Source organism: Dermacentor silvarum, chromosome 10, assembly GCF_013339745.2.
Source record: "Dermacentor silvarum isolate Dsil-2018 chromosome 10, BIME_Dsil_1.4, whole genome shotgun sequence".
Lineage (NCBI taxonomy): Eukaryota > Metazoa > Arthropoda > Arachnida > Ixodida > Ixodidae > Dermacentor > Dermacentor silvarum.
Window position 1 is genome coordinate 141950804 of NC_051163.1, and position 19979 is coordinate 141970782.

At 43.6% G+C, this 19979-nt stretch overlaps 1 protein-coding gene across 10 annotated transcripts in view; it reads right to left on the reverse strand.

Annotated features, from left to right (window-relative positions):
- Positions 1 to 13751, reverse strand: part of LOC119431015 (mitogen-activated protein kinase 14A-like) — a 398975-nt gene extending 385224 nt beyond the window's left edge. For 4 of the 10 annotated variants that reach the window (XM_049656874.1, XM_037698484.2, XM_049656877.1 and 1 more), the window contains exon 1: positions 13407 to 13749. In XM_049656874.1, coding sequence (XP_049512831.1) covers positions 13407 to 13513 — 107 coding nt within the window. In that variant the 5' untranslated portion in view covers positions 13514 to 13749. Of the gene's footprint in view, positions 1 to 13406 lie in introns of all 10 variants that reach the window. The other 6 variants (XM_049656872.1, XM_049656875.1, XM_049656876.1 and 3 more) reach the window with 3 other exon arrangements.
- Between the last annotated feature and the right edge of the window lie 6228 nt (positions 13752 to 19979).

Sequence of the window (19979 nt, forward strand, 5' to 3'; positions counted from 1 at the left end):
CGTGATGCTGCTTCCACAGGTCTTGGAAAACAACAGAGCGAGATAACTAAGGGGGTCGTAGACTCTAGCCACCGTTTGAAGTACCCTGCGCTTGGTGGCTGGTCTGCTTGTTGCAAAGGTAGCTTTGCTTCCCCATGCTTCCCCCTCCTCGTGCCCCACATGTTTATTTTCAACATCGGGACACCCAACGTGTCCATTGGAACACTTTTTTTTCCAAATTTTGACCTGCCAAGTTGGGGGTGAGGCCCTTACACGAGTCTATAGGGTATTGCATATTAGAATAACCTTCCCGACACCACTGCAAACATTGTTGATCTTGTGATTTTCAGAAATGAATTAAGCAGTCCCTTTACCTATTGTTCATGTACTGTATCAGTGGTATCACCATGGGAATTGGCTGGTTTTTCTTGATACATTTATTCATGTGTGACACGATTTTAAGAACTGCATGCGTCATTTCCACAACTACTGATTTTCTGCAGCATAACGATGTACTGACAATTTTCACGGAGCAATTTGTTCTCGAGAAACGAGATGGCACTTTCGGCGGCACGCCATATGTTGCCTCAGCGAAAGCGCATGAATAAGAAACCATTACAACTTCTGCCCAATTTCTGTGCGATCAGCTGACGGAAATGCAACTGGGTTTTTGATCACGCACTGTGCTCTATTGATGCTGCAAAATGTGGAGCGGTGGTACAGTAGTTGGCTACAAAAACAGTGACTACAAAAACAGTGACTGCCATATTATGGAATGGAATGAGTATGTGTGACCAAGTTCACAGACCGTTGCTACATACAGACAGCCTCTATATCCGGCCCTTCTCGATGTATGACTTTCCTTGTGGATAAGAACAAATCACTTATTCGCCAGCGTTGTATCGCTAACCTCCAGCTAAAGGCTTCAACCCGGGGACGTCGGCAAGACTGAGTACCGCTCGTTAAACAATGACAAAGGGAATAGCGCCACTTCCTGGCATAGTAAGTTTCACGCACATTATTTACTCACATCGACCCCAACTCGCACGCAAGCTTACGCACACTCTATCGCCAACATATTAAGGATATGTGAATGGGCGCACACTTTAATCAGTGCGCCAAAGCATGGGTGATAGCGACTACATCTACAGCTGAATGTTTCGTGATGGTCCAAAGGAGTAAGCGAGTTGCTAGCCATAATACGTCCTTGCTACAAGCTACTACAAAGTACAGAACAGCTAGTTCCAATCCTTGTGTACAGCAAGACTAAATCTATTGAAACTGAGCACACCTGCGAGTGATTAGGCAGAAAATAATCAGGTAGTGACCACACCGACGATTTTCAGTCAGAAACGTGACAAACAACTGCTTCAAAGTATTTGCCAAATAAAGAACGAAGAGCAAAACACACTGATCCCAATTCAATTCATAAGCAGAGCTTGGAATACATTTTTAACCTCGTTGTTAGAACAAGCACTAAATACGCTGCTCGCACCGTTTGGACAAAGCTTAATGAGCTTCGAAAGCACTTTTCCATGTCCTATGCAGCTGTCGCCAAAGTTTCGTGTTGACCACCCAGTCAGCGTCTGCAATATCTCCCTAAACTGAGGTTTCCTGAGTCACATCCATTGTAAACACGGAGGCAACTGAGGCAAGTAACGGGTGCATCACCACGTGCTCAAACATGGCAGCGCCCACAGGATCGCCGCGAAAAGGGTGCCGCTAACTAACATTTCATTTGATTTGAAGTATTGCCTCTCCTATGCGTTCCTAGCCACCCCCCCCCCCCCCCTGACACAATAATTCACCCTGTGAGAACCTTGACCAAACTTGCTTAATTCACATGCCATGGTGGCTCTGCTAGATGGCGTCCAATGGGAAGCATGCATTTCGGAATTGGCAATTCGGTACATTCCTCTAATGCTAATCACATTAACGTCGACTATCTAGTGAAATGGGTTCTGCCGGAATTTTGCTATTTTGGGGAAGGTACTGTTGCGTGCATAGTGGTTAACTTGATACTGCGGATTTGTCCTGGCAAGGTTGCACATATGGCCAAATTTAGGTGTATTAGCGTGAGTGCTGGGTAACCCATAATTATATTCTGCTTAAATCATCAGCTTTCAGATGCTGTCTAAAGAAACGATCTTGGTCTGCAGCACAAGCAAGGCTTCCAAGATGGCATCACCATTGAGAAACCAAGTCCACCTTGACCAGCAGTGCCTTGGCCAAACTGGTCGTGTGAGGTCTTGTTTATGCACATATTGGTTGGCGTACTTTGTTTTTCACCAAGTAACAGAATAGAATCTCTCTGCATTCTGTGCTACATGTGTGGCCACCACAACTACACGCATAGCCCTGCCGAAGCCTTCTCTGCATCATCGCTTCGTCCAGCGAGGCACACCTAAGCCTGTGCACATCACCGGCCTCGATAACAGCAGCAGAGCAGACCTGGTGCCACTGCACGCCATATGAACCGCTTGACCAGACCTAGCCATAGCTGCAGTTGTCGCTTTCCGTCGACAATGGTGTAACACACGGAACACTAGTTATTTAGTAAACAAATAAACCAGCATATGGTAGGCATCTAAATGCGCCTAAGAGACATGGACGAAAAAAAAAAAAAGTACGAGACACATGTAGAAATACTTTCAACCGATTTATTTGAGCCCCTGTCAACATATACAGGGTGTTTCAGCGAACACTTTCAAAAATTCTTAAAGGTTGCCTGCGGCAGATAGCACAATTCTAGTTCATGAGCTGGTCTACTCGAAGAGGCGGGCATTACTTGCACAAGAAATTGAAATGCATAATTGAATAATTAACAGACATTCACTAATTAGGTTTTTCACTAATTACCTGATGGCCCATATTGCAATTTACAAATTGTAGCCATGGAGTTCGCAAGGCAGATACACTTGGAACGAATTCTCGGGATGACACCAGTTTCGAGATGATATTTCCCGAACTTTTCGGAGAAATGCATTGGCGTTCCAGTTAGGTTCTTAACAAAACGTTGCTTTTTGCATTAAAGCCCAAATTAACTGGAACGCCAATGCATTTCTCCACAAAGTTCGGGAATAATATCTTGAAACTGCTGTCATCCCGAGAATTCGTTCCAAGTGGATCCACCTTGCAAACCCCAAGGCTACAATTTGTAAATTGCGATGTGGGCCATCAGGTAATTAGTTACAAACTTAATTAGTGAATTTCTCTTAATTAGTCCATTATGCATTTCAATTTTTTAGGCAAGTAATGTCCGCCTCTTCGAGTAGACCATCTTATTAACTAGAATTGTGCTATCTGCCACAGGCAACCTTTAAGGATTTTTGAATGTGTTCACTGAAACACCGTGTATATACAGGGTGTTTCAGCAAACACTTTCAGAATTTATTTAAGGTTGCCTGTGGCAGATAGCCCAATTCTAGTTAATGAGACGGTCTACTCTAAGAGGCGGACATTACTTGCACAAAAAAGTGAAATGCATAATGAACTAATTAAAAGAAATTCACTAATTAAGTTTTTAATTACCTGATGGCCCACATCGCAATCTACAAATTGTAGCCGTGGAGTTCGCAAGGTGGATCCACATGGAACGAATTCTCAGGATGACAGCAGTTTCAAGATATTGATTCCCGAACTTTGTGGAGAAATGCATTGGCGTTCCAGTTAGTTTCTTGGGAAAACATTGCTTTATGCACTGAAGCACAAAATTAACTAGAACGCCAATGCATTTCTGCACAAAGTTCAGGAATTAATATCTCGAAACTGGTGTCATTCTGAGAATTAATTCCAAGTGGATCCGATTTGCAAACTCCACGGCTTCAATTTGTAAATTGGAATAGGGGCCTTCAGGTAATTATTTAAAACTTAATTAGTTAATTTTGTTAATTAGTTCATTATGCATTTCAATTTATTGTGCAAGTAATGTGGTGCCTCTTCGAGTAAACCAGCTCATTAACTAGAATCGGGCTATCTGCCACAGGCAACCTTTAACAAATTTTGAAAGTGTTTGCTGAAACACCCTGTATATATATATGACAACCGGGGTTGCAGCTGCATAACATCAAATGACTCATTTTCTTCCTTGCTGTGAAATTTTTATGCTTAACAATTTTGTGTTTTTCCTGTCTCAATGTTTGTTTTTTCGCTGTGGTATTTTGTGTGCCTTTTCCTTTTCCAACCCCCCCCACTGTAATGCCAGAAACGGCACTGTGGGTACTGCGGTAAATAAATAAATCAGTTGAAAGTATGCATTCCGTGTGTCTTGTCCTTTCTTCCGTCTATGTCGCTTCAGTGCATTTACATGCCTGCAATGCTGAACCAACTCACCCAACTAGCTGTACTGACCAGCGTATGCTACTATATATGTTAAGAATCGCCACTTCGTAATCCCACAACTACATGATTAGCTACTGTTGTCCCGCAACTCGTGTACCAGTGCGAAAAAATAAGCAAGGGACGACGATAAAGACAGAGTTAAATGAGTGCTAGGCATATGTACACATACGAAGCGCCAGCAAGAAAGGTAAAAGAAAGGATAAAGAATAAGAACAACAATCAGCATGAATGGCACAAGGGGACTGATTCACTGTGTTATATGCCTTTGTTGCATCAGAAAGAAGAGCTAATTCATTCGCATCCATACCATAGTTTAACCTGACTGCTTTTCTGATGTTCCCTAGCGTGACACAAATCCAAAATGCTGTTTAAATATCGCTTGATATATGTGTACATATATGTGCAATGTGGCAGTTGATGACATTTTGCCACCTTTGTGACATTCGCCAGCCAAGGTGACCCACCACCTGCGTGTACAGCATGGTCAGTCTTGGCAACAGCATCCTTGCTCTGCAAAACAGATGGCTTTGAGAAGGTGGTGACGGTGGTTGAGAAGGTGGTGACGGTGGGTCACCACCTTCTCAAAGCCGTTCAAGTTGGGCTCAAAACATATCTTAGAGCCGAGCTCTAGGCAAGCATCAACTGGCTTAGGTCTGCATCGGGCGTGGTCCGTGAGGAGGCACATTCCAGGTGTGTTTAATAGTGCATGAATGCTATTGCCAGAACTGACCATGACAAAGGCAAGCTGCAACCGTTGGCTCACTGTCTTTGTGAGGTGAGGTAGCATGTTTTGGCCACTGACAAAGAAGTCGTTTTTGTGACTATGGATGGAGACATTTGGGCTAGTTGGTGTAACATGTTTGCACATTTTCTTCTTGTAACATAAAAAAAACACACGGACGTAGAAGAAGGAACGGAGACACACACAGGTGCACATGTGTGTGTCTCCGTTCTTCTACGTCCCGTGTGTTTTTTAGCGCTACAAGAAGAAAATATGGATGGAACTATGTAGCCGCCGCTCTAGAAAAAAGCTTGTAAAAAATTTGAAAAACAATAAAGTGAAGGAAGGAGCCTTACTGCTTGACCTTAATCTAGCGTGCTAGGCGGCAAATGTTAAAAAAGCAGAAAGGCAGCAGGTATCTTCAGTGAAAACACAAAATTAGGATGTCGTTAAGAGCTATTGAGTCGGAAAAAGACCCCTGGCAGCTAATTGTGCCGCGGTTCTTTCAAAGAAATTTGGAGTGCTTAAAAATCACGGCGCCGCTTCGAGTCTCTATATCTTCCCTGAAAGACAAGCACTCATGCTATCTCAGTGCTTTTAGTAAAGATGCAGAGGATCTGTATGATTCCTTACCAAATTGCTAAGATGTATTAATGATGAAAACGTGACATGATCAAAGAGCACAAGAAAAGGGTAGACACAGGACAAGCACTACTGTTGACAGTGGCGCTAGTCCTATGTCTGTTTCCTTGCGCTCTTTTATCATGTCCAATATGCAGCAAATAGGCCTTCTGAAAGTCCTCTTAAATGAAAAAAATGTTTTCGGGAACTAATGTGGGATCTCCGTTGAATCTTATCTAGAGCCTGTACAGATGTACCTGAACTCAACTTGAGTTTTTTTGGAATGGGAGCACTTATGATAAAAAAAATTGGGCGTATGTATCCGATGGGTGGCACCTATAATCATTTATATTTTCGTCTGATATGTATTAGCGGCACTTGGATGGCTTTGTGTCTCGTGATTTTCGTTATACTGATAACTTCCTGGTTCTGCTGGATCGCAAAAGTTATCAATACTTTCAAGGTTTTCAAAGAATATGGAATGGGTCTCAAGTTTGCGTTAGAGCTCCCCTAAAATAATCAACTGCTGTTGCTTGATTTTCGACTGGTCTTTATCACGTGTGTTGGCAAAGAAACCAAGGTCAGTCAAGACAATCTTAAATTATGCATCAGGCCACTCCAAGATTGGTCCCTCCGAGAGGGGAATAGCTTTAACCTTCCTCGATGCTGTTCTAAATATGTTGTGTTTGCATCTCATAGCACATGCTTTTGATGCCCAGGTTGCTCGCCTGGAATTTGCTGGTTTTCTCAGCTGGGCGATCGCTTCTATAAAAAAAAATTGCTCACAAATGTTATGTGCCTTAATCACCGTGATGCACAAAGTGGACAAGAAGCAAGAACGAGCGGTGCACCAAACAGGTTTAAAAGACTTTGGCTCTAAATGCGGCATAAGGTCTGCAAGGTGCGCTCCATGGTTGGCGTTATAGCCCACGCCAGGCCAAGAAAACAGATGTTCGGTGAATCATTTGCCTTGTGTCATTGTGTACGTCATAGCATTATCATGTGTCAAAGAGCACGTCGGCCAAGCACCTGAATGTGCAGCTTTGAGAGCTTACACTTTCGGGCACTGTTTCCTCCATTCACTGCAGATGATCTCGAAAAGATGACCCCAGCATGGGGATCCAAGGACAAGCCTACCATAGGAGACCATCGCATTAACCTTCCTACCAACAGAATGGGTGCCAAAGGCACAACTTGGAATCAGTTGGCACAATAAAACGGGCTGATGTTGATTTGTGCTATAAGACAGCTGCTTCGCATCTCCAGTTGTCATTTTATCTCCTGTCAAATTTTGTCATGTAGCCCAAGGTGTCATATATGCTGCCTCAGTACAGAGGTGCCTTGTCTAGAACAGCAGCTTCCGGAGAGCCCTGGAAGCCGCTGTTCTAGACAAGGTTGCTCACATCTGTACTTGTGCGAGAGTTTGAAACCTGCCACATTCAAATAAAGTGCAGCATCAATCCTTACTAAAATGCCTTTATTGTTGGCAAGACTGCCAAGCTACAAGGCACAGATGCTTCCTGTGTGTCACAGAATGCTTTTTGAGTGCAACTTCAGTTGCCCAAAGACAAGAAAAAAAGAAAAGCAGGGGCTGTCACATTGCTTCAACCACAATATGCCTTGGAATGCCATGCACAAGTAGCGGACCATTGTGAGAAATTGGATGGATTTAAAGATAGTGAAAAAAAGATCTACAAGGTATTGCATATATAACCAAGTCCGTATGACATGAATATCGATCATAAGTGATATGAAGCATCAACTCAAGTCAAGTGTAAGAATTACTGCCACTCGCTGTGTTAAATAAACTTTCAGATATAGGTGATGAACGTTAACATCTTTGGCAACACAAGTTTTTCTCTGTGTTTCCTACCCAATGGCATTAGCAGGAAAATGATAGATTATTGGAAGGGATGGATGAAATACCCCAGTTGAAAATACGGAATGTGGGTAAGGGTTTTTCAACCCTTACCCACTTGCCTCCAAATTACCACAAGAACATAATTACCCACAAAGGCCAGCATGATAGCTAATATTAATGCCTGAAATACGGTGATCCCAAGTCTTGTACTAGTAGTTCCCGAGTGGTGGCCCAGGAAGTTTGACGGGAATTATGGACCATGACACAGGCTCCAATGCTATGCGCGTTATACAGGATTCCAGTTTACTCTTTATGGTGAACAGAAAACTTTGCCTCTTGTTTGGGACGGCTCATTCTACTGCAAGCATTCCACTAGAAGTTACACTAGCAACTACCGATGAGTAACACGAGAACAAGGTGAGAGCAGGAGCCAACGTTTCGACAAGTGGACTTCTTCAAGGCGACATCTGCTCTCCTCGGCACAGTATATATAGGTAGGGTTCTTCTAAAGGGGAGAGAAGGTGAGGCGGGTGGGTGAGGTAACGAGCGAGAGTGTGTTAGCGGCAAGGGTGTAGAATTGAAAAGAAATTTATTTCACGTCTCGTCTTGATAAGATAAAGTTCGTTGATGCAATTGACAAAATTGACTGGACAGTGATAGCTACCAAACAAAACCCAGAAGAAGCACTTCTGTTATTTTCGACTTTATTTTTAAAAGCTGTTCAAGCTAACTAACTGTAAGGTGCAAAAATAAATTTAAATTTCCTCACAATCCGTGGATCACTAATGGACTACTTCAGAGCATGAGGAAAAAAGAAAACATGTATAGGAAGACTAAGCAATGACCTTTCAATGTTAATTTAGCGTTTCGCTATAAAAAATATTGCAACATCCTGAGCAATTTATTGAAAAAGTCTAAAAGGCAATAGTACGAAAATGAATTCGTGAAAAATAGGTTTCATCCGAAAAAACAATGGCAACTTATCAACGAGTTTTTGAATGTACCGCACTTTGGCAGTTCCATTGAAAAAATAATTTACAATAATGTAACTATCACTGACCCGCCTAGCATTGCCCGTGCGTTCAGTAACCACTTTTATGAAATATATAATACCACACACGTTTCTTCTACCTATCATGCAAGCCGATGCGACCACTCTTTCTTTTTGTTTCCTGTGACCTCTGAAGAAGTCCTTATTGAGATTTCCAACTTACAGAACACAAGTCCTGGTCTTGATGGAATTTCCGCATTTCATTTAAATCTTGTTGCTCCGACTACTTCTGATGCTCCCAGTAATTTAATTAACCTTATTTTCACAACCGGTATATTCCCTACATTTCTAAAAAAAGCTAAGGTAATTCCTGTTCACAAAAAGGGTGATAAAGCTGAAGTCGTTAACTATCGTCCTATATGTATTTTATCTTCAATTAGTAAAGTTGTTGAAAAGTTATTAGTTAGCCGTATTAACAGCTACCTTAACAAATTTAGCTTGCTGAAGCCTTGTCAGTTCGGTTTCCGTTCAGAAAGCTCGACTAACTTAGCTTTGCTAGCATTAACTGATTATATTAGATGTTCACTTGATCTCGGACACTTTGTTGGCTCGGTCTTTTTAGACTTTACTAAAGCCTTTGATACAATAAACTATAATGTTTTGTTTACTAAATTGCAGTCTATTGGAATTTCTGGTCCAGCACTTAATATGCTAAAAAGTTATCTATCTAATCGTGAATTAACAGTGTATGCAGGTGGGGCTTTCTCTGAAAGCAAAATTATTAACCAAGGAGTACCTCAGGGCTCCATTTTAGGTCCACTATTATTCTGCATTTATATGAATGATTTACCCGCCTGTATTAATTATGCACTACCGATATTATACGCAGACGATACGACTGTTGCCCTCACAGATAAATCTGTACTTTCGCTAATTTTGAAACTAAACAGTGACCTGTCTAAAATTACTGATTGGTGTAACGCCAAGTTTCTCATTTTAAACCCTGCTAAAGCGCAATTTATGATATTTAGGTCATCACAGAGACATTTACCTTGCTCTCCGGCCATAACCCTCAATAGGCATGACATTCCTCCCTCCACTTGTGTGTCCTTCCTCGGCATTAAATTAGATCCCCACCTTAAGTTTACCAATCACATTGCGCTCATCAAACAAAAAACAGCATTTGGTATTAGGGCACTACTCAAATCACGTGCATTTTTTTCCAAAGAACCATTATTATCATTATACTTCGCTTTCATTCATAGTCATATCATTTATGGTATTGCTTCATGGGGTAATACTTATCACTGTCATCTTTCCTCTATTCAGCACATTCAAAATCGGGCCATTCGCATTATAACCCGAAGCCATTTTTTCTCTAATGCCTCCTCTCAACTACGTACAAACCGCATTCTTCAAGTGACAGATTTGTTCAACTATCATTTAGCGATATTATTTTTCAAACTATTAACTAAACAAGTTTCTTACAACTTCGTTATTTCTGATCTACTTCTTAATCCTAATAACACAAGGTTTGCAGCAGAAGGAAATTTCCTGTTACCTTTATGCCATACTAATTACGGAAAGATGGCTTCCTCTTTTTGCGCGATTAAACTTTGGAACAGTCTACCATATGCCATTAAATTGTCATCTACCTTGTACTCATTTAAACACCAACTTAAGAATTATTTGCTGTGTGATTAACTTTGTATAATGTTATATTGCTAATTTGTATTTTTGCTTATTCCATTTTGTCGTTTCTCTGCTCTGTATTCCGCTTTATTTTTTATATAACAATTAATCAAGGGTCCCGGTGCAGTTGCTGACTATGGGACCCTTGTCTATATATTATATCTTGTGTAAATAACTGTGTGAATGAATAATAAACTGAACTGAACTGAAATACAATGCACTACTGATAGTCCATGGAGGAGTTTGAGGCAGGCTGACGTGTCATTGCAGGTTCCTCTTTTCATGCAAGGGGTCTGGACAAAGAGGGGGGGGGGGGGGTCTGCTGGGCTGGAGGTCAGTGAACTATCGTGCCTGACAGGGAGAATAAAAGTAGGGGTGGGAAAAATGGTGTTCCCGCGCACAAAAAAAATGGTAAAGCAAGGGGGGGGGGGGGGGGAGGCCTAGATATATAGATAAAAGGACGAAAGGATTGAGTGAAAGCAAAGGGAGGTTGGAATATTTTTGACAATCGAATAACAAAAAAAAAAAAAAAAAACTAAGCAACTCAATGAACAATAACTAAGTGCTGTTGCTTATGCTTTTCAATTTAGCAAGCGAATAGATTCTAAAGCCCCCTTTGAAACGTCCATGCCTATTGGTTGCAATGTCTTGAACTTATGAATGAGGTACGATTCTTTATATTTTCTGTCTCGCGCAGAACGAAAATTTGACTGTAGTATGTAGAGTTTAAGTTCATCAAAGTTATGACCTGATTGGTTGAAATGCTCGGCAACGGCTTTGGGAAGCACTTTAGCTGTGTCCGCGCGATGTCCGTTTAGCCTGATGTTCATTGATTGTCCCGTTTCACCTATATATTGCTTCTTACAGAAGGAACACTCAAGCATATAAATTACATCGGAGCTAGTGCAAGTAAACCTAGTTTTCACTTCGTGTGTGTAGCCATTTGCGGTACTTTTAATTTTAAGGTCACTTTGAAGGTGCTTGCAGGTTTTGCACCTGGGGTGAGAACATGCTTTTTTAAAGGGGGAATGATGTTGGCTGACTTTTTAATGCACTAACATGTCTTTAAAGTTTCTGTTGCGGCGATAGGTAACCCTTGGTACATTCGGGAACGCTTTTCTCAGACGCTCGTTACTTGATAATATTGGGTGGTATTTTCGTAAGATGTTGTTTATGTTTGGGAGGGCATTAGAATATTTTTTTATAAAGGCTGGTGGTCTATCAGATTTTGGTATAGGTTGTTTCTGAGCTAATGCCGACTGCCTCTCTAATCTTGACGCGACGTCATAAGCCTGGTCGAGAGGAATTTGTGAATGGTTTCGTTTTGCTAGCGTTACTTTAAGGTCATATAGGTGGTGGATATAATCGTTGTCGTCGCTACAGATTCTTGTTATTCGTTTCACTTTCCCGACAAAAATTCCTCGCTTGCAATGTCGTGGGTGATGACTGGTCTAGTCTAAATACTGCTGGCTATCCGTAGGCTTCCGGTAAAGTGTTGTTCTCAGTTTTCTATTTTCTATGTAAACCGTCGTGTCGAGGAAGTTGATCTGTCTAGAAGAGTGGTGAGCAGTAAACATAATACTCGGGTGAAAGCGGTTGAAATGGCTAATTAGGTCGGTTAGCGTGTTTGTGCCGTGTTCCCATATTATGAATATATCGTCAATGTAACGCAAGTAGGTGTGGGGTTTTAGAGGATATGATTTTATCAGGTTTGCTTCAAGCTGTCCCATGGAAATGTTGGCATACGTGGGAGCGAACTAGCAACTACCGTGAGAAATGCGAAATGGCATCCTGGATGATTTTAAAGATGAACCTCTTAAATTTCGTACTTACTTAAGGCTACCAGAGTGCTCCACCAGAAATTCATTTTTCTCAGCCCCCCCTGGTCCACTCCCTCCCATTTCTGCCAAGCACTTTTCTCCAAATGGGCAGTCTCTGGGTATCAGCCAACAACAAAATAAGCAATATCTGCGGCCAACTTTAGGGGACTTGGCAGATCACAGTGCTAGCAGCCAATTAAACAAGGGCTGTTGTGTCCTTTCTTCCCCTGCACTGGTGTTCAGCTCACCCACCCCCAAAGAGTAACATTCCAACAAATTATGCCTCATAATTACGATTATCCCCATGGTTCTCTGCTCAGAAATGCACACATTGTAACCAACAGTTTCTTTCAATGCATCTGTTATAGACAGTCATTTGTTAGAAAGCGCTTCTTTTGTACACTCTTCAATTCACACCCTGTGCTTGCATTGCAACAGCTCTCCTGTTTCATCTACAGCAAGTTGCCCTACCTTTCCTGCTGCATTAGCAACTTTTAGTGGAATATTGCGGTGTCTCTCTGGAGTAATCGTACCATAACGTAAAAAAAATACTACTGCTGGATGGAGTGCGCCATTCATTTTTTAAATACATTTTTTGCCTTAAAGATGTCTGTTCGCTCTCTACTGCCATCAGGGAGCCTGAACGCCGTAAATTCAGCACGGCTGCTCTGACACAGCACGAACAAAAGCAGCACTGCACTGAACTATGTTGTAAAAATGAAATGAAATAAAATCTATACAAAAAAATAGGATCTACAAGGTATTGCATATAAAACCAAATACGTATGATACGAATGTCGATCATAAGCAATATGGAGCATCAACTAAAGTCAAACGTAACAATTATCGTCCCTCGCTGTTTTAAATAAACTTACAGACATATGTGGTGAAATCTAACATCTGCATCGGCCAGCAGTGCGGCTTGCGGAGATGAGAATACGTGAAGGAATACGCAAGATATCTCAGTAGACGTAGGCCACACAAGAGCACAATAGCTGCCTCTTGCGGCTAAACACACTTGTCGCGCGACAGGAATCCTGCTTGACGTATCCTTCTTGTTTATTCTGCACTTTCCTGGCGTGCAAGCTTTGGAACGTCGAGTACAACGACGAAGGAAGGGGGCCCCGCACGTTGGTCGCCGCTGAATGAATGCGCATCTCGGGGAAACGCAGCATTTAAGAAAGGCGCCACGAGACTCGCAAAACCAACAAGGCCTGAGCCCGACAGCCCTTGCTCTTCCGGGACTGCACGAAGAAAGTGAGACGCAACTTGTGAGACGCGCCACAACTTGTGAGACGCGCAACACTGGCGATGCGTGATGAGCCGTCGCGTAACGTGACACCGTCTGCGCTATTTTCTAAGCCTAGAAGAAGCGCTCACCAAACTTGTCCGTAAGCGCCGACGCCGATGGGCGAAAGGTTGTTGTAGCGGACGGGAACCTCCCATACCGTCTTGTTCAGCTCGACACGGTGGAATCCGCTCCTCATGCTTCAAGCTTTTTCTTTTTTTTCCTGAGCTAAGAAAAACTGAGCATGAGGATCAGCAGCAGCCGCGAACACACTACGGGCACATAGCGACAACTAGCTTACAGGGCATCGAGGGTTGCGTATAGCGACCGCAGGATCACGGAACTGCTCGGCTACTGCACAAGCATATCGAGGAACCGACGCACAGATTGAGGCGTACCGCACGGCGTGGTATCGCAGGCAGCAGTAGAGTGTACTAGGCAGCAGTGCTGCAAAAATCCGAAGTAGAATGTACTAGACAATGGTGGAGTGAGCCGAACGGCGCTCTCCCGCTGAGGCACCGCGTGTGGAAAAATTGTGCGAGGGCGCTGCGAGCGAACTGGATTTTAGAAGGGAAATGAAAGTAGGTAGGAGGCAAGATGAACAACCAGGTGGGGTATTTTACTCGGAAAAGCAGCTTGAAATAGCAACCCAGCAAATTGAGGAAGTAATTTCAGAGGATACAAAAACAGAATGGACATAGGCAAATTTAACAGGACTATTTGAGCTAGAGCTTACTAAGGTACGAGTCAGGACAAAAGGGAACAGAAGACGTAAACCCAAGAACTGGTGGGATGAGGAGGTTAAGAAGGCCATAGAGAAACGTCAGGAAGCATCCAGGGAACACAGATATTCAAAGCAGAGGGGTGAACCAGAAGCTGATGTAGGCAGAAAATGGAATAACTTTTTAAACTGTAGAAGGGAAGCATCCCATTTGATCAATGAGAAGATTAGAAGAAAGGGGAGCCAATGGTTGTCAGAAGTAAACAAAAAGTATAGAAAAGCAGCGAAGAAATTTTGGAAACATCTCAACTCCTTGAGTAATAAGACTAGCCTAGAGCAGAGGTTTATAGTTACAGCTCAAGGTGTTCGACTAGAGGGAGATGAGGCAATGGAACATATAAGAACAATGATGACAGAAAAATTTAAAGAACGAAACATAGCGTGTGCTCAATCAGGTGAGGATGGACTGGTCAGTGCAGTGGCTCCACTGGCACAAAGCGAGTGGGAAAGGGCAGAGAAGAGGGTTCCTAGTAGCACGTCGACAGGTCCTGATGGCATCCCAATTATGTTGATAAAGACATTGGGCCCAAAATCTAAGAAAGCATTAAGAGAGGCAGTGAGCAAAATGATAATGGACGGAAAAGCCCCCGACGGGTGGAGACTGAGCAGGATGAGCATGATATGTAAGGGAAAGGGGGACAAAGCCGACATAAACAACTACCGTCCCATAACAGTGACGTCAGTGGTTTACAGGGTGGTGATGCAGATTATAAAGGACAGACTGCAGGCATGGGTGGAGAGCGAGGAGGTGCTGGGGGAACTACAAAATGGGTTCCAAAAACAAAGAAGGTTAGAAGATAATCTGTTCTCATTGACGCAGTGTATTGAAATAGCAGAAAAGGAACACAGGCCCCTATGGCTTGCATTTCTGGATATCAAGGGAGCCTATGACAGTGTAATCCAAAAGGATTTGTGGGACATACTGGGCACTCTAGATGTGGAAGATGGAGTAAGAAATCTTTTAAAAGATATCTATAAAAGTAACAAGGTGCATATAAAATGGGAAAACAAGGTATCTGGGCCTATAGAGATACAGCAGGGGCTTAGGCAGGGGTCCCCTATGTCACCTCTGTTGTTCATGCTGTATTTACAAAGATTAGAGAAAAAATTAGAGAGGAGCGGACTTGGCTTCAACCGTTCCTATTTCAAGCAAGGAGAATGGATTAAACAGTCATTACCAGGACTGATGTATGCGGATGACATTGTACTTATGGCTGACAGCAAGGAAGAGTTGCAGAGATTAATGGACATCTGTGGTAAAGAGGGAGATAGCTTAGGTTTGAAGTTTAGTAAAGAAAAATCAGCAGTCATGACTTTTAATGATAATCAGGGCAGCGAGCATAGGATACAGGAGGTTACGCTGGAGGTTGCGGATAAGTACAAATATCTTGGAGTGTGGATAAACAATGGGGCTGAGTACCTAACGGAACATGAAAAATATGTGACGGCTAAAGGTAGCAGAAATGCAGCTGTGATGAAAAATAGGGCACTGTGGAATTACAATAGGTACGAAGTGGTGAGAGGGATTTGGAAAGGGGTGATGGTCCCTAGTTTGACTTTCGGCAATGCGGTCCTGTGCATGAGATCAGAGGTTCGAGCAAGGTTGGAAGTTAAGCAGCGAGGGGTAGGTAGACTGGCTCTGGGAGCACACGGAAATACACCAAATCAGGGGGTACAGGGTGACATGGGATGGACGTCATTCGAGGGCAGGGAAGCCAGCAGCAAGATAGAATTTGAGGAGCGATTGAGAGAAATGGCAGAAAAGCGGTGGGCAAGGAGAGTTTTCAGTTATTTGTACATGAGGAATGTTGATACAAAATGGAGGAAGCTGACCAGAAAACTGTCAATCAAATATTTGGACTGCAGGAGGGGTACAAACCAGGAAACAGCGGTTAAGAAAAAGGTTAAGGAAACAGAGAGGGGTCTGTGGAAAACAGGGATGCAGACGAAATCCGCATTGGGAACATACCGAACTTTCAAGCTAGAAATTGCCAAAGAAAATATCTACGATAATTCTAGGGGAAGCTCTTTGTTGTTTAAGCCAGGACGGGAGTATTGCGGACTAAGATGTACCGAGTCAAGTACCAAGGTATAGACACGTTGTGCTGTGCGTGTGGAGAAGAAGAGGAAACGGCTGAACACTTCATACTTTTCTGTAAAGGGCTTAACCCTACAGTGCAAGGCAACGGGGCTGATTTTTTCAAAGCATTGGGGTTTAGGGACAGTGAAGGCAAAATAGACTTTAAGCGGGTAGAAATAACCAAACAGAGGTTATCTGATTGGTGGATAAAATCAAGGCAGGGGTGAAATTTCACCTACCACAAAGTACAAAATAGGTTAATATCATGGCTAGGTGGCGTATGCCACCGCCCGGTTTAAAGGGTTCAGCTTCATCCATCCATCCATCCATTGGGGCGGAGACGCGCTCCGCGGCATATTCAACGTACTTTCGCTGCGGGCGCCGAGGCCGTTTGCACATAGTACGCTCTTAAAATAGTGCTTTATTTCAACTGAAAATTATGTTTACACCATCTTGCCAAACATATATATTTGAGGCACGGTTTATACAATGCGACGTCTTCACTTTTGCTCTCGTTGTCAAGCGCGTTGTCTGCTAGCGAGCGCGCGTTCGCTACTCGGACGCTGGCGGCGCCCAGTATTTCTCGCAGAACTTCTGTGCAGTACACTTTTAGTAGCTTTGGTGCGCCCCTGACTCTTCACGGCGGGTACCAAACATAGGCGCCGACTACGGGGGGGCTCTGGAACTCGAGCCCCCCCCCCCCCCCCCGCCCCCCCATTTCTCGCCAAAGTGTCATCACCAGAGTTCTGTTGCCCACATCATTTGCGGTTTCTTTAGAGTTGCCTCAACGTTTCACTAAATAGTTGTCGCAGTTTCACCTGAAAGGCGAAGCATCAATTGCGATAGCAAATTTGTAGAGAGCTATACGGAGTAATGATAGTAGCTTTATCAGCTGTATAAACTTGGACATGCAGCAGCACCGGCAACACGCAGAACTGTTGTCGACGTTTTGCCCGCGTTCGCACAAAATGCGTGCGGTGTTGGTGACTGTTGCCGGAGCCTCTGATATAAATAGGCACTTGGTGCCGCAGCTGAACGTCGCCTCCCTTCCTTCGTCCTCCCCCCTCGGCCTTTCGCGCGTCGGAAGAAGGCGCGTTTGCTCTACATATATGGTGATTGTAAAGGAGGAAAGAGACGCCTACTTCTGCAGCCCTTAAGGGAGCACGGCGCAGAACGCGCGTTTGTTCTCCGCCGTGCGTTCACTCCCCGTGAAAGCGCGCGTCCCTCGCGCCCTTTCACTCGTACACACAGCGTTCGGCGGCGCGCGGCGACGATTTCATCTCCATTGACGTCATACGGAACCTCACGGCGACGGCGACGGCGACGCCGACGGCAGAAATCTGCTTTGGAGTGTCCATATAATTGCTATCGCAATAAAATTTTATTGTGGCTGAAAGCTTACTGCATCAGCGCGGACGTGCACGGCTTTACATTCACACTTTCGCTTTATTTCTGCAAATCCTGACCATAGGACGACAAGCGCATTTAGAAGCGCCAGCGGCGGCTGCCTCATAAGCATTTTTTCTCACTTCAACGTTTTTTTTTTAAATTTTGACTGTGAACACTATACACACACATACAATATATTTAAATATATACACAGGAATAAGTTTGTTACATTTTTAAAGAGAACAATTTAGCCAAGTAACAATTATTTCTAATTGTAAGGATAGGTTATGCCTGGAGAATGAATACGTTGCTCTATGTTCACCTCCAATTACCCCTGCCTTGCGCTAGCGTATTCCTACTTGCGCCTGCAAGTTGGAATACGCTTGGAATACAGAGATAATTGGAGATCGCAGGGAGAGGCCTTCGTCCTGCAGTGGACATAAAATATAGGCTCATGATGATGATGATGTTCACTTCTGGACGGCCTGTACTTCATCTAAAAGCACTCCACTGTGAAGCACTCGCCGCCACCAGTCTCTTTCCTTGTCGCAGTCTGAGAAAGCCACAGGACATTGCCAAAGCATATGATCCAGAGTAATGATGCCATTACACTTCTCGCAATTGATTGGTACCTCTCTTTCTGGATATAGCTTGTTAATAAAGTTTGGACTAGGGTAAGTTCTTGTCTGTAACAATCTCAGAGTCACCGCTTGACCTCTATTGAGCTTAGCATGTGGCACTGGGAATTCCCTTCTGTTCATGTAATAATGCTTCGTGACTTCATTATATGTAAGTAATCGGTCCCTGTTCTCCTCCAGCATATTATTGGGGTCCTGGTCGCGTAGTGCACGGATGGTAAGTCCTCGTGCAGCTGCGTTAGCCACCTCGTTCAAATTCCTCCGAGATGGATCGACAGACCCCATGTGTGCTGGAAACCAGCGGATTTCGATCCCTTGGCTGTCCATCTCACCGATCAGCTGGGCAGCCCTTTTGGTTACAAAGCCTTTGGTAAAATGTCTAATAGCCATCTTAGAGTCACTGTAAATTCGCGTCCACTTATTATTCCTTAAAGCCAATGCTATCGCTACTTGTTCTGCCACTGTCGCTTCTTTAGTCATGATTGTAATAGCATCCCGAGTGAGTCCATCTGCATCTACTACTACTGCCGTAAAGGCTTTCTTTCCTCTGACCCATGCAGCATCTACAAAAGCTGCATGTTCTCTGTCCTGTTCTATCTCCTGCAGGAGAGCTTTGGCCCTTGCCTTTCTTCTTTCCAGGTTGTGCACCGGGTGCATATTTCTGGGAAAAGGAGTCGTCTTGATGATCTCTCTTACGCTATATTTTAGTTCTACTGTGTCTTCCGAATTTTCTGATTCGCTTGGGTACCACCTTAGCTCTTCGAGTATTGCTCTACCTGACCTTGTTTCGGAAAGCCTCTCTCTGTGGGCAATTTGCTGAGCTTCAATTATTTCGGCTATTGTGTTGTGGAGCCCTAGTTTCATTAATTTATCATCCGGTGTGCTAACCGGCAATCCCACTGTTGTTTTGACAAGCGTTTTAATTAATCTGTTCAACTTCTTTAGTTCTGTCTGTGTCCATCTAAGCATTCCTGCTACATATGAGAAGTGACACAAGGCGAAAGCATGGACCAGCCTCATGGGGCTCTCCTCTCCCAACCCTCTGTGTCTGTTAGTGATTCTCCTTAGCAGTCTTATTACCTCCTCAGTCTTGCTTGTGATGTTTTGTATTGTTTTTCCGTTTGCCCCGTTTGCCTCCAGGAATAACCCTAAGACTCTAATGGATTCGACTTGCTTAATAGTTTTGCCTGCCTTCGTGGTTAGTACTAACCTGGGTTCTTCCTCGGGAACATATCCCCTCGGGTTTCTACCCCTTTTCCTGTTACTGAGTACTAGGAGTTCAGACTTCTCAGCAGAGCATTTCAGTCCCATGTCTTCTAAAATGGACTCTACCTCATAAATGCTCTCCTGAAGTCTGCTTTCCGCCGGTCCTATACTTCCTTCAGCGTTCCATATTGTCACATCGTCTGCATAAATGGTAAAGTTAATGCCCTCTATCCCTTTCAATCCCTTTGCCACTTTTGACATCGCCAGGTTGAAAAGCATAGGTGACAAGACCGACCCTTGTGACGTGCCTCTGTCACCGAGATCTATCTTCTTTGATTTAATGTCCCCGAATCTAAGGTGTGCTGAGCGATGGCCAAGAAAGGCTTTAACCACTTCATATAGTTTTCTGCCTAATCCCAGTTCAGAAATGACCTCATGTATTGCTCTATGCTTAATTTTGTCAAAAGCTTTTTCGACATCCTTCTTTCTGGGGTTTTACGTGCCAAAACCAGTTCTGATTATGAGGCACGCCGTAGTGGAGGGCTCCGGAATAATTTCGACCACCTGGGGT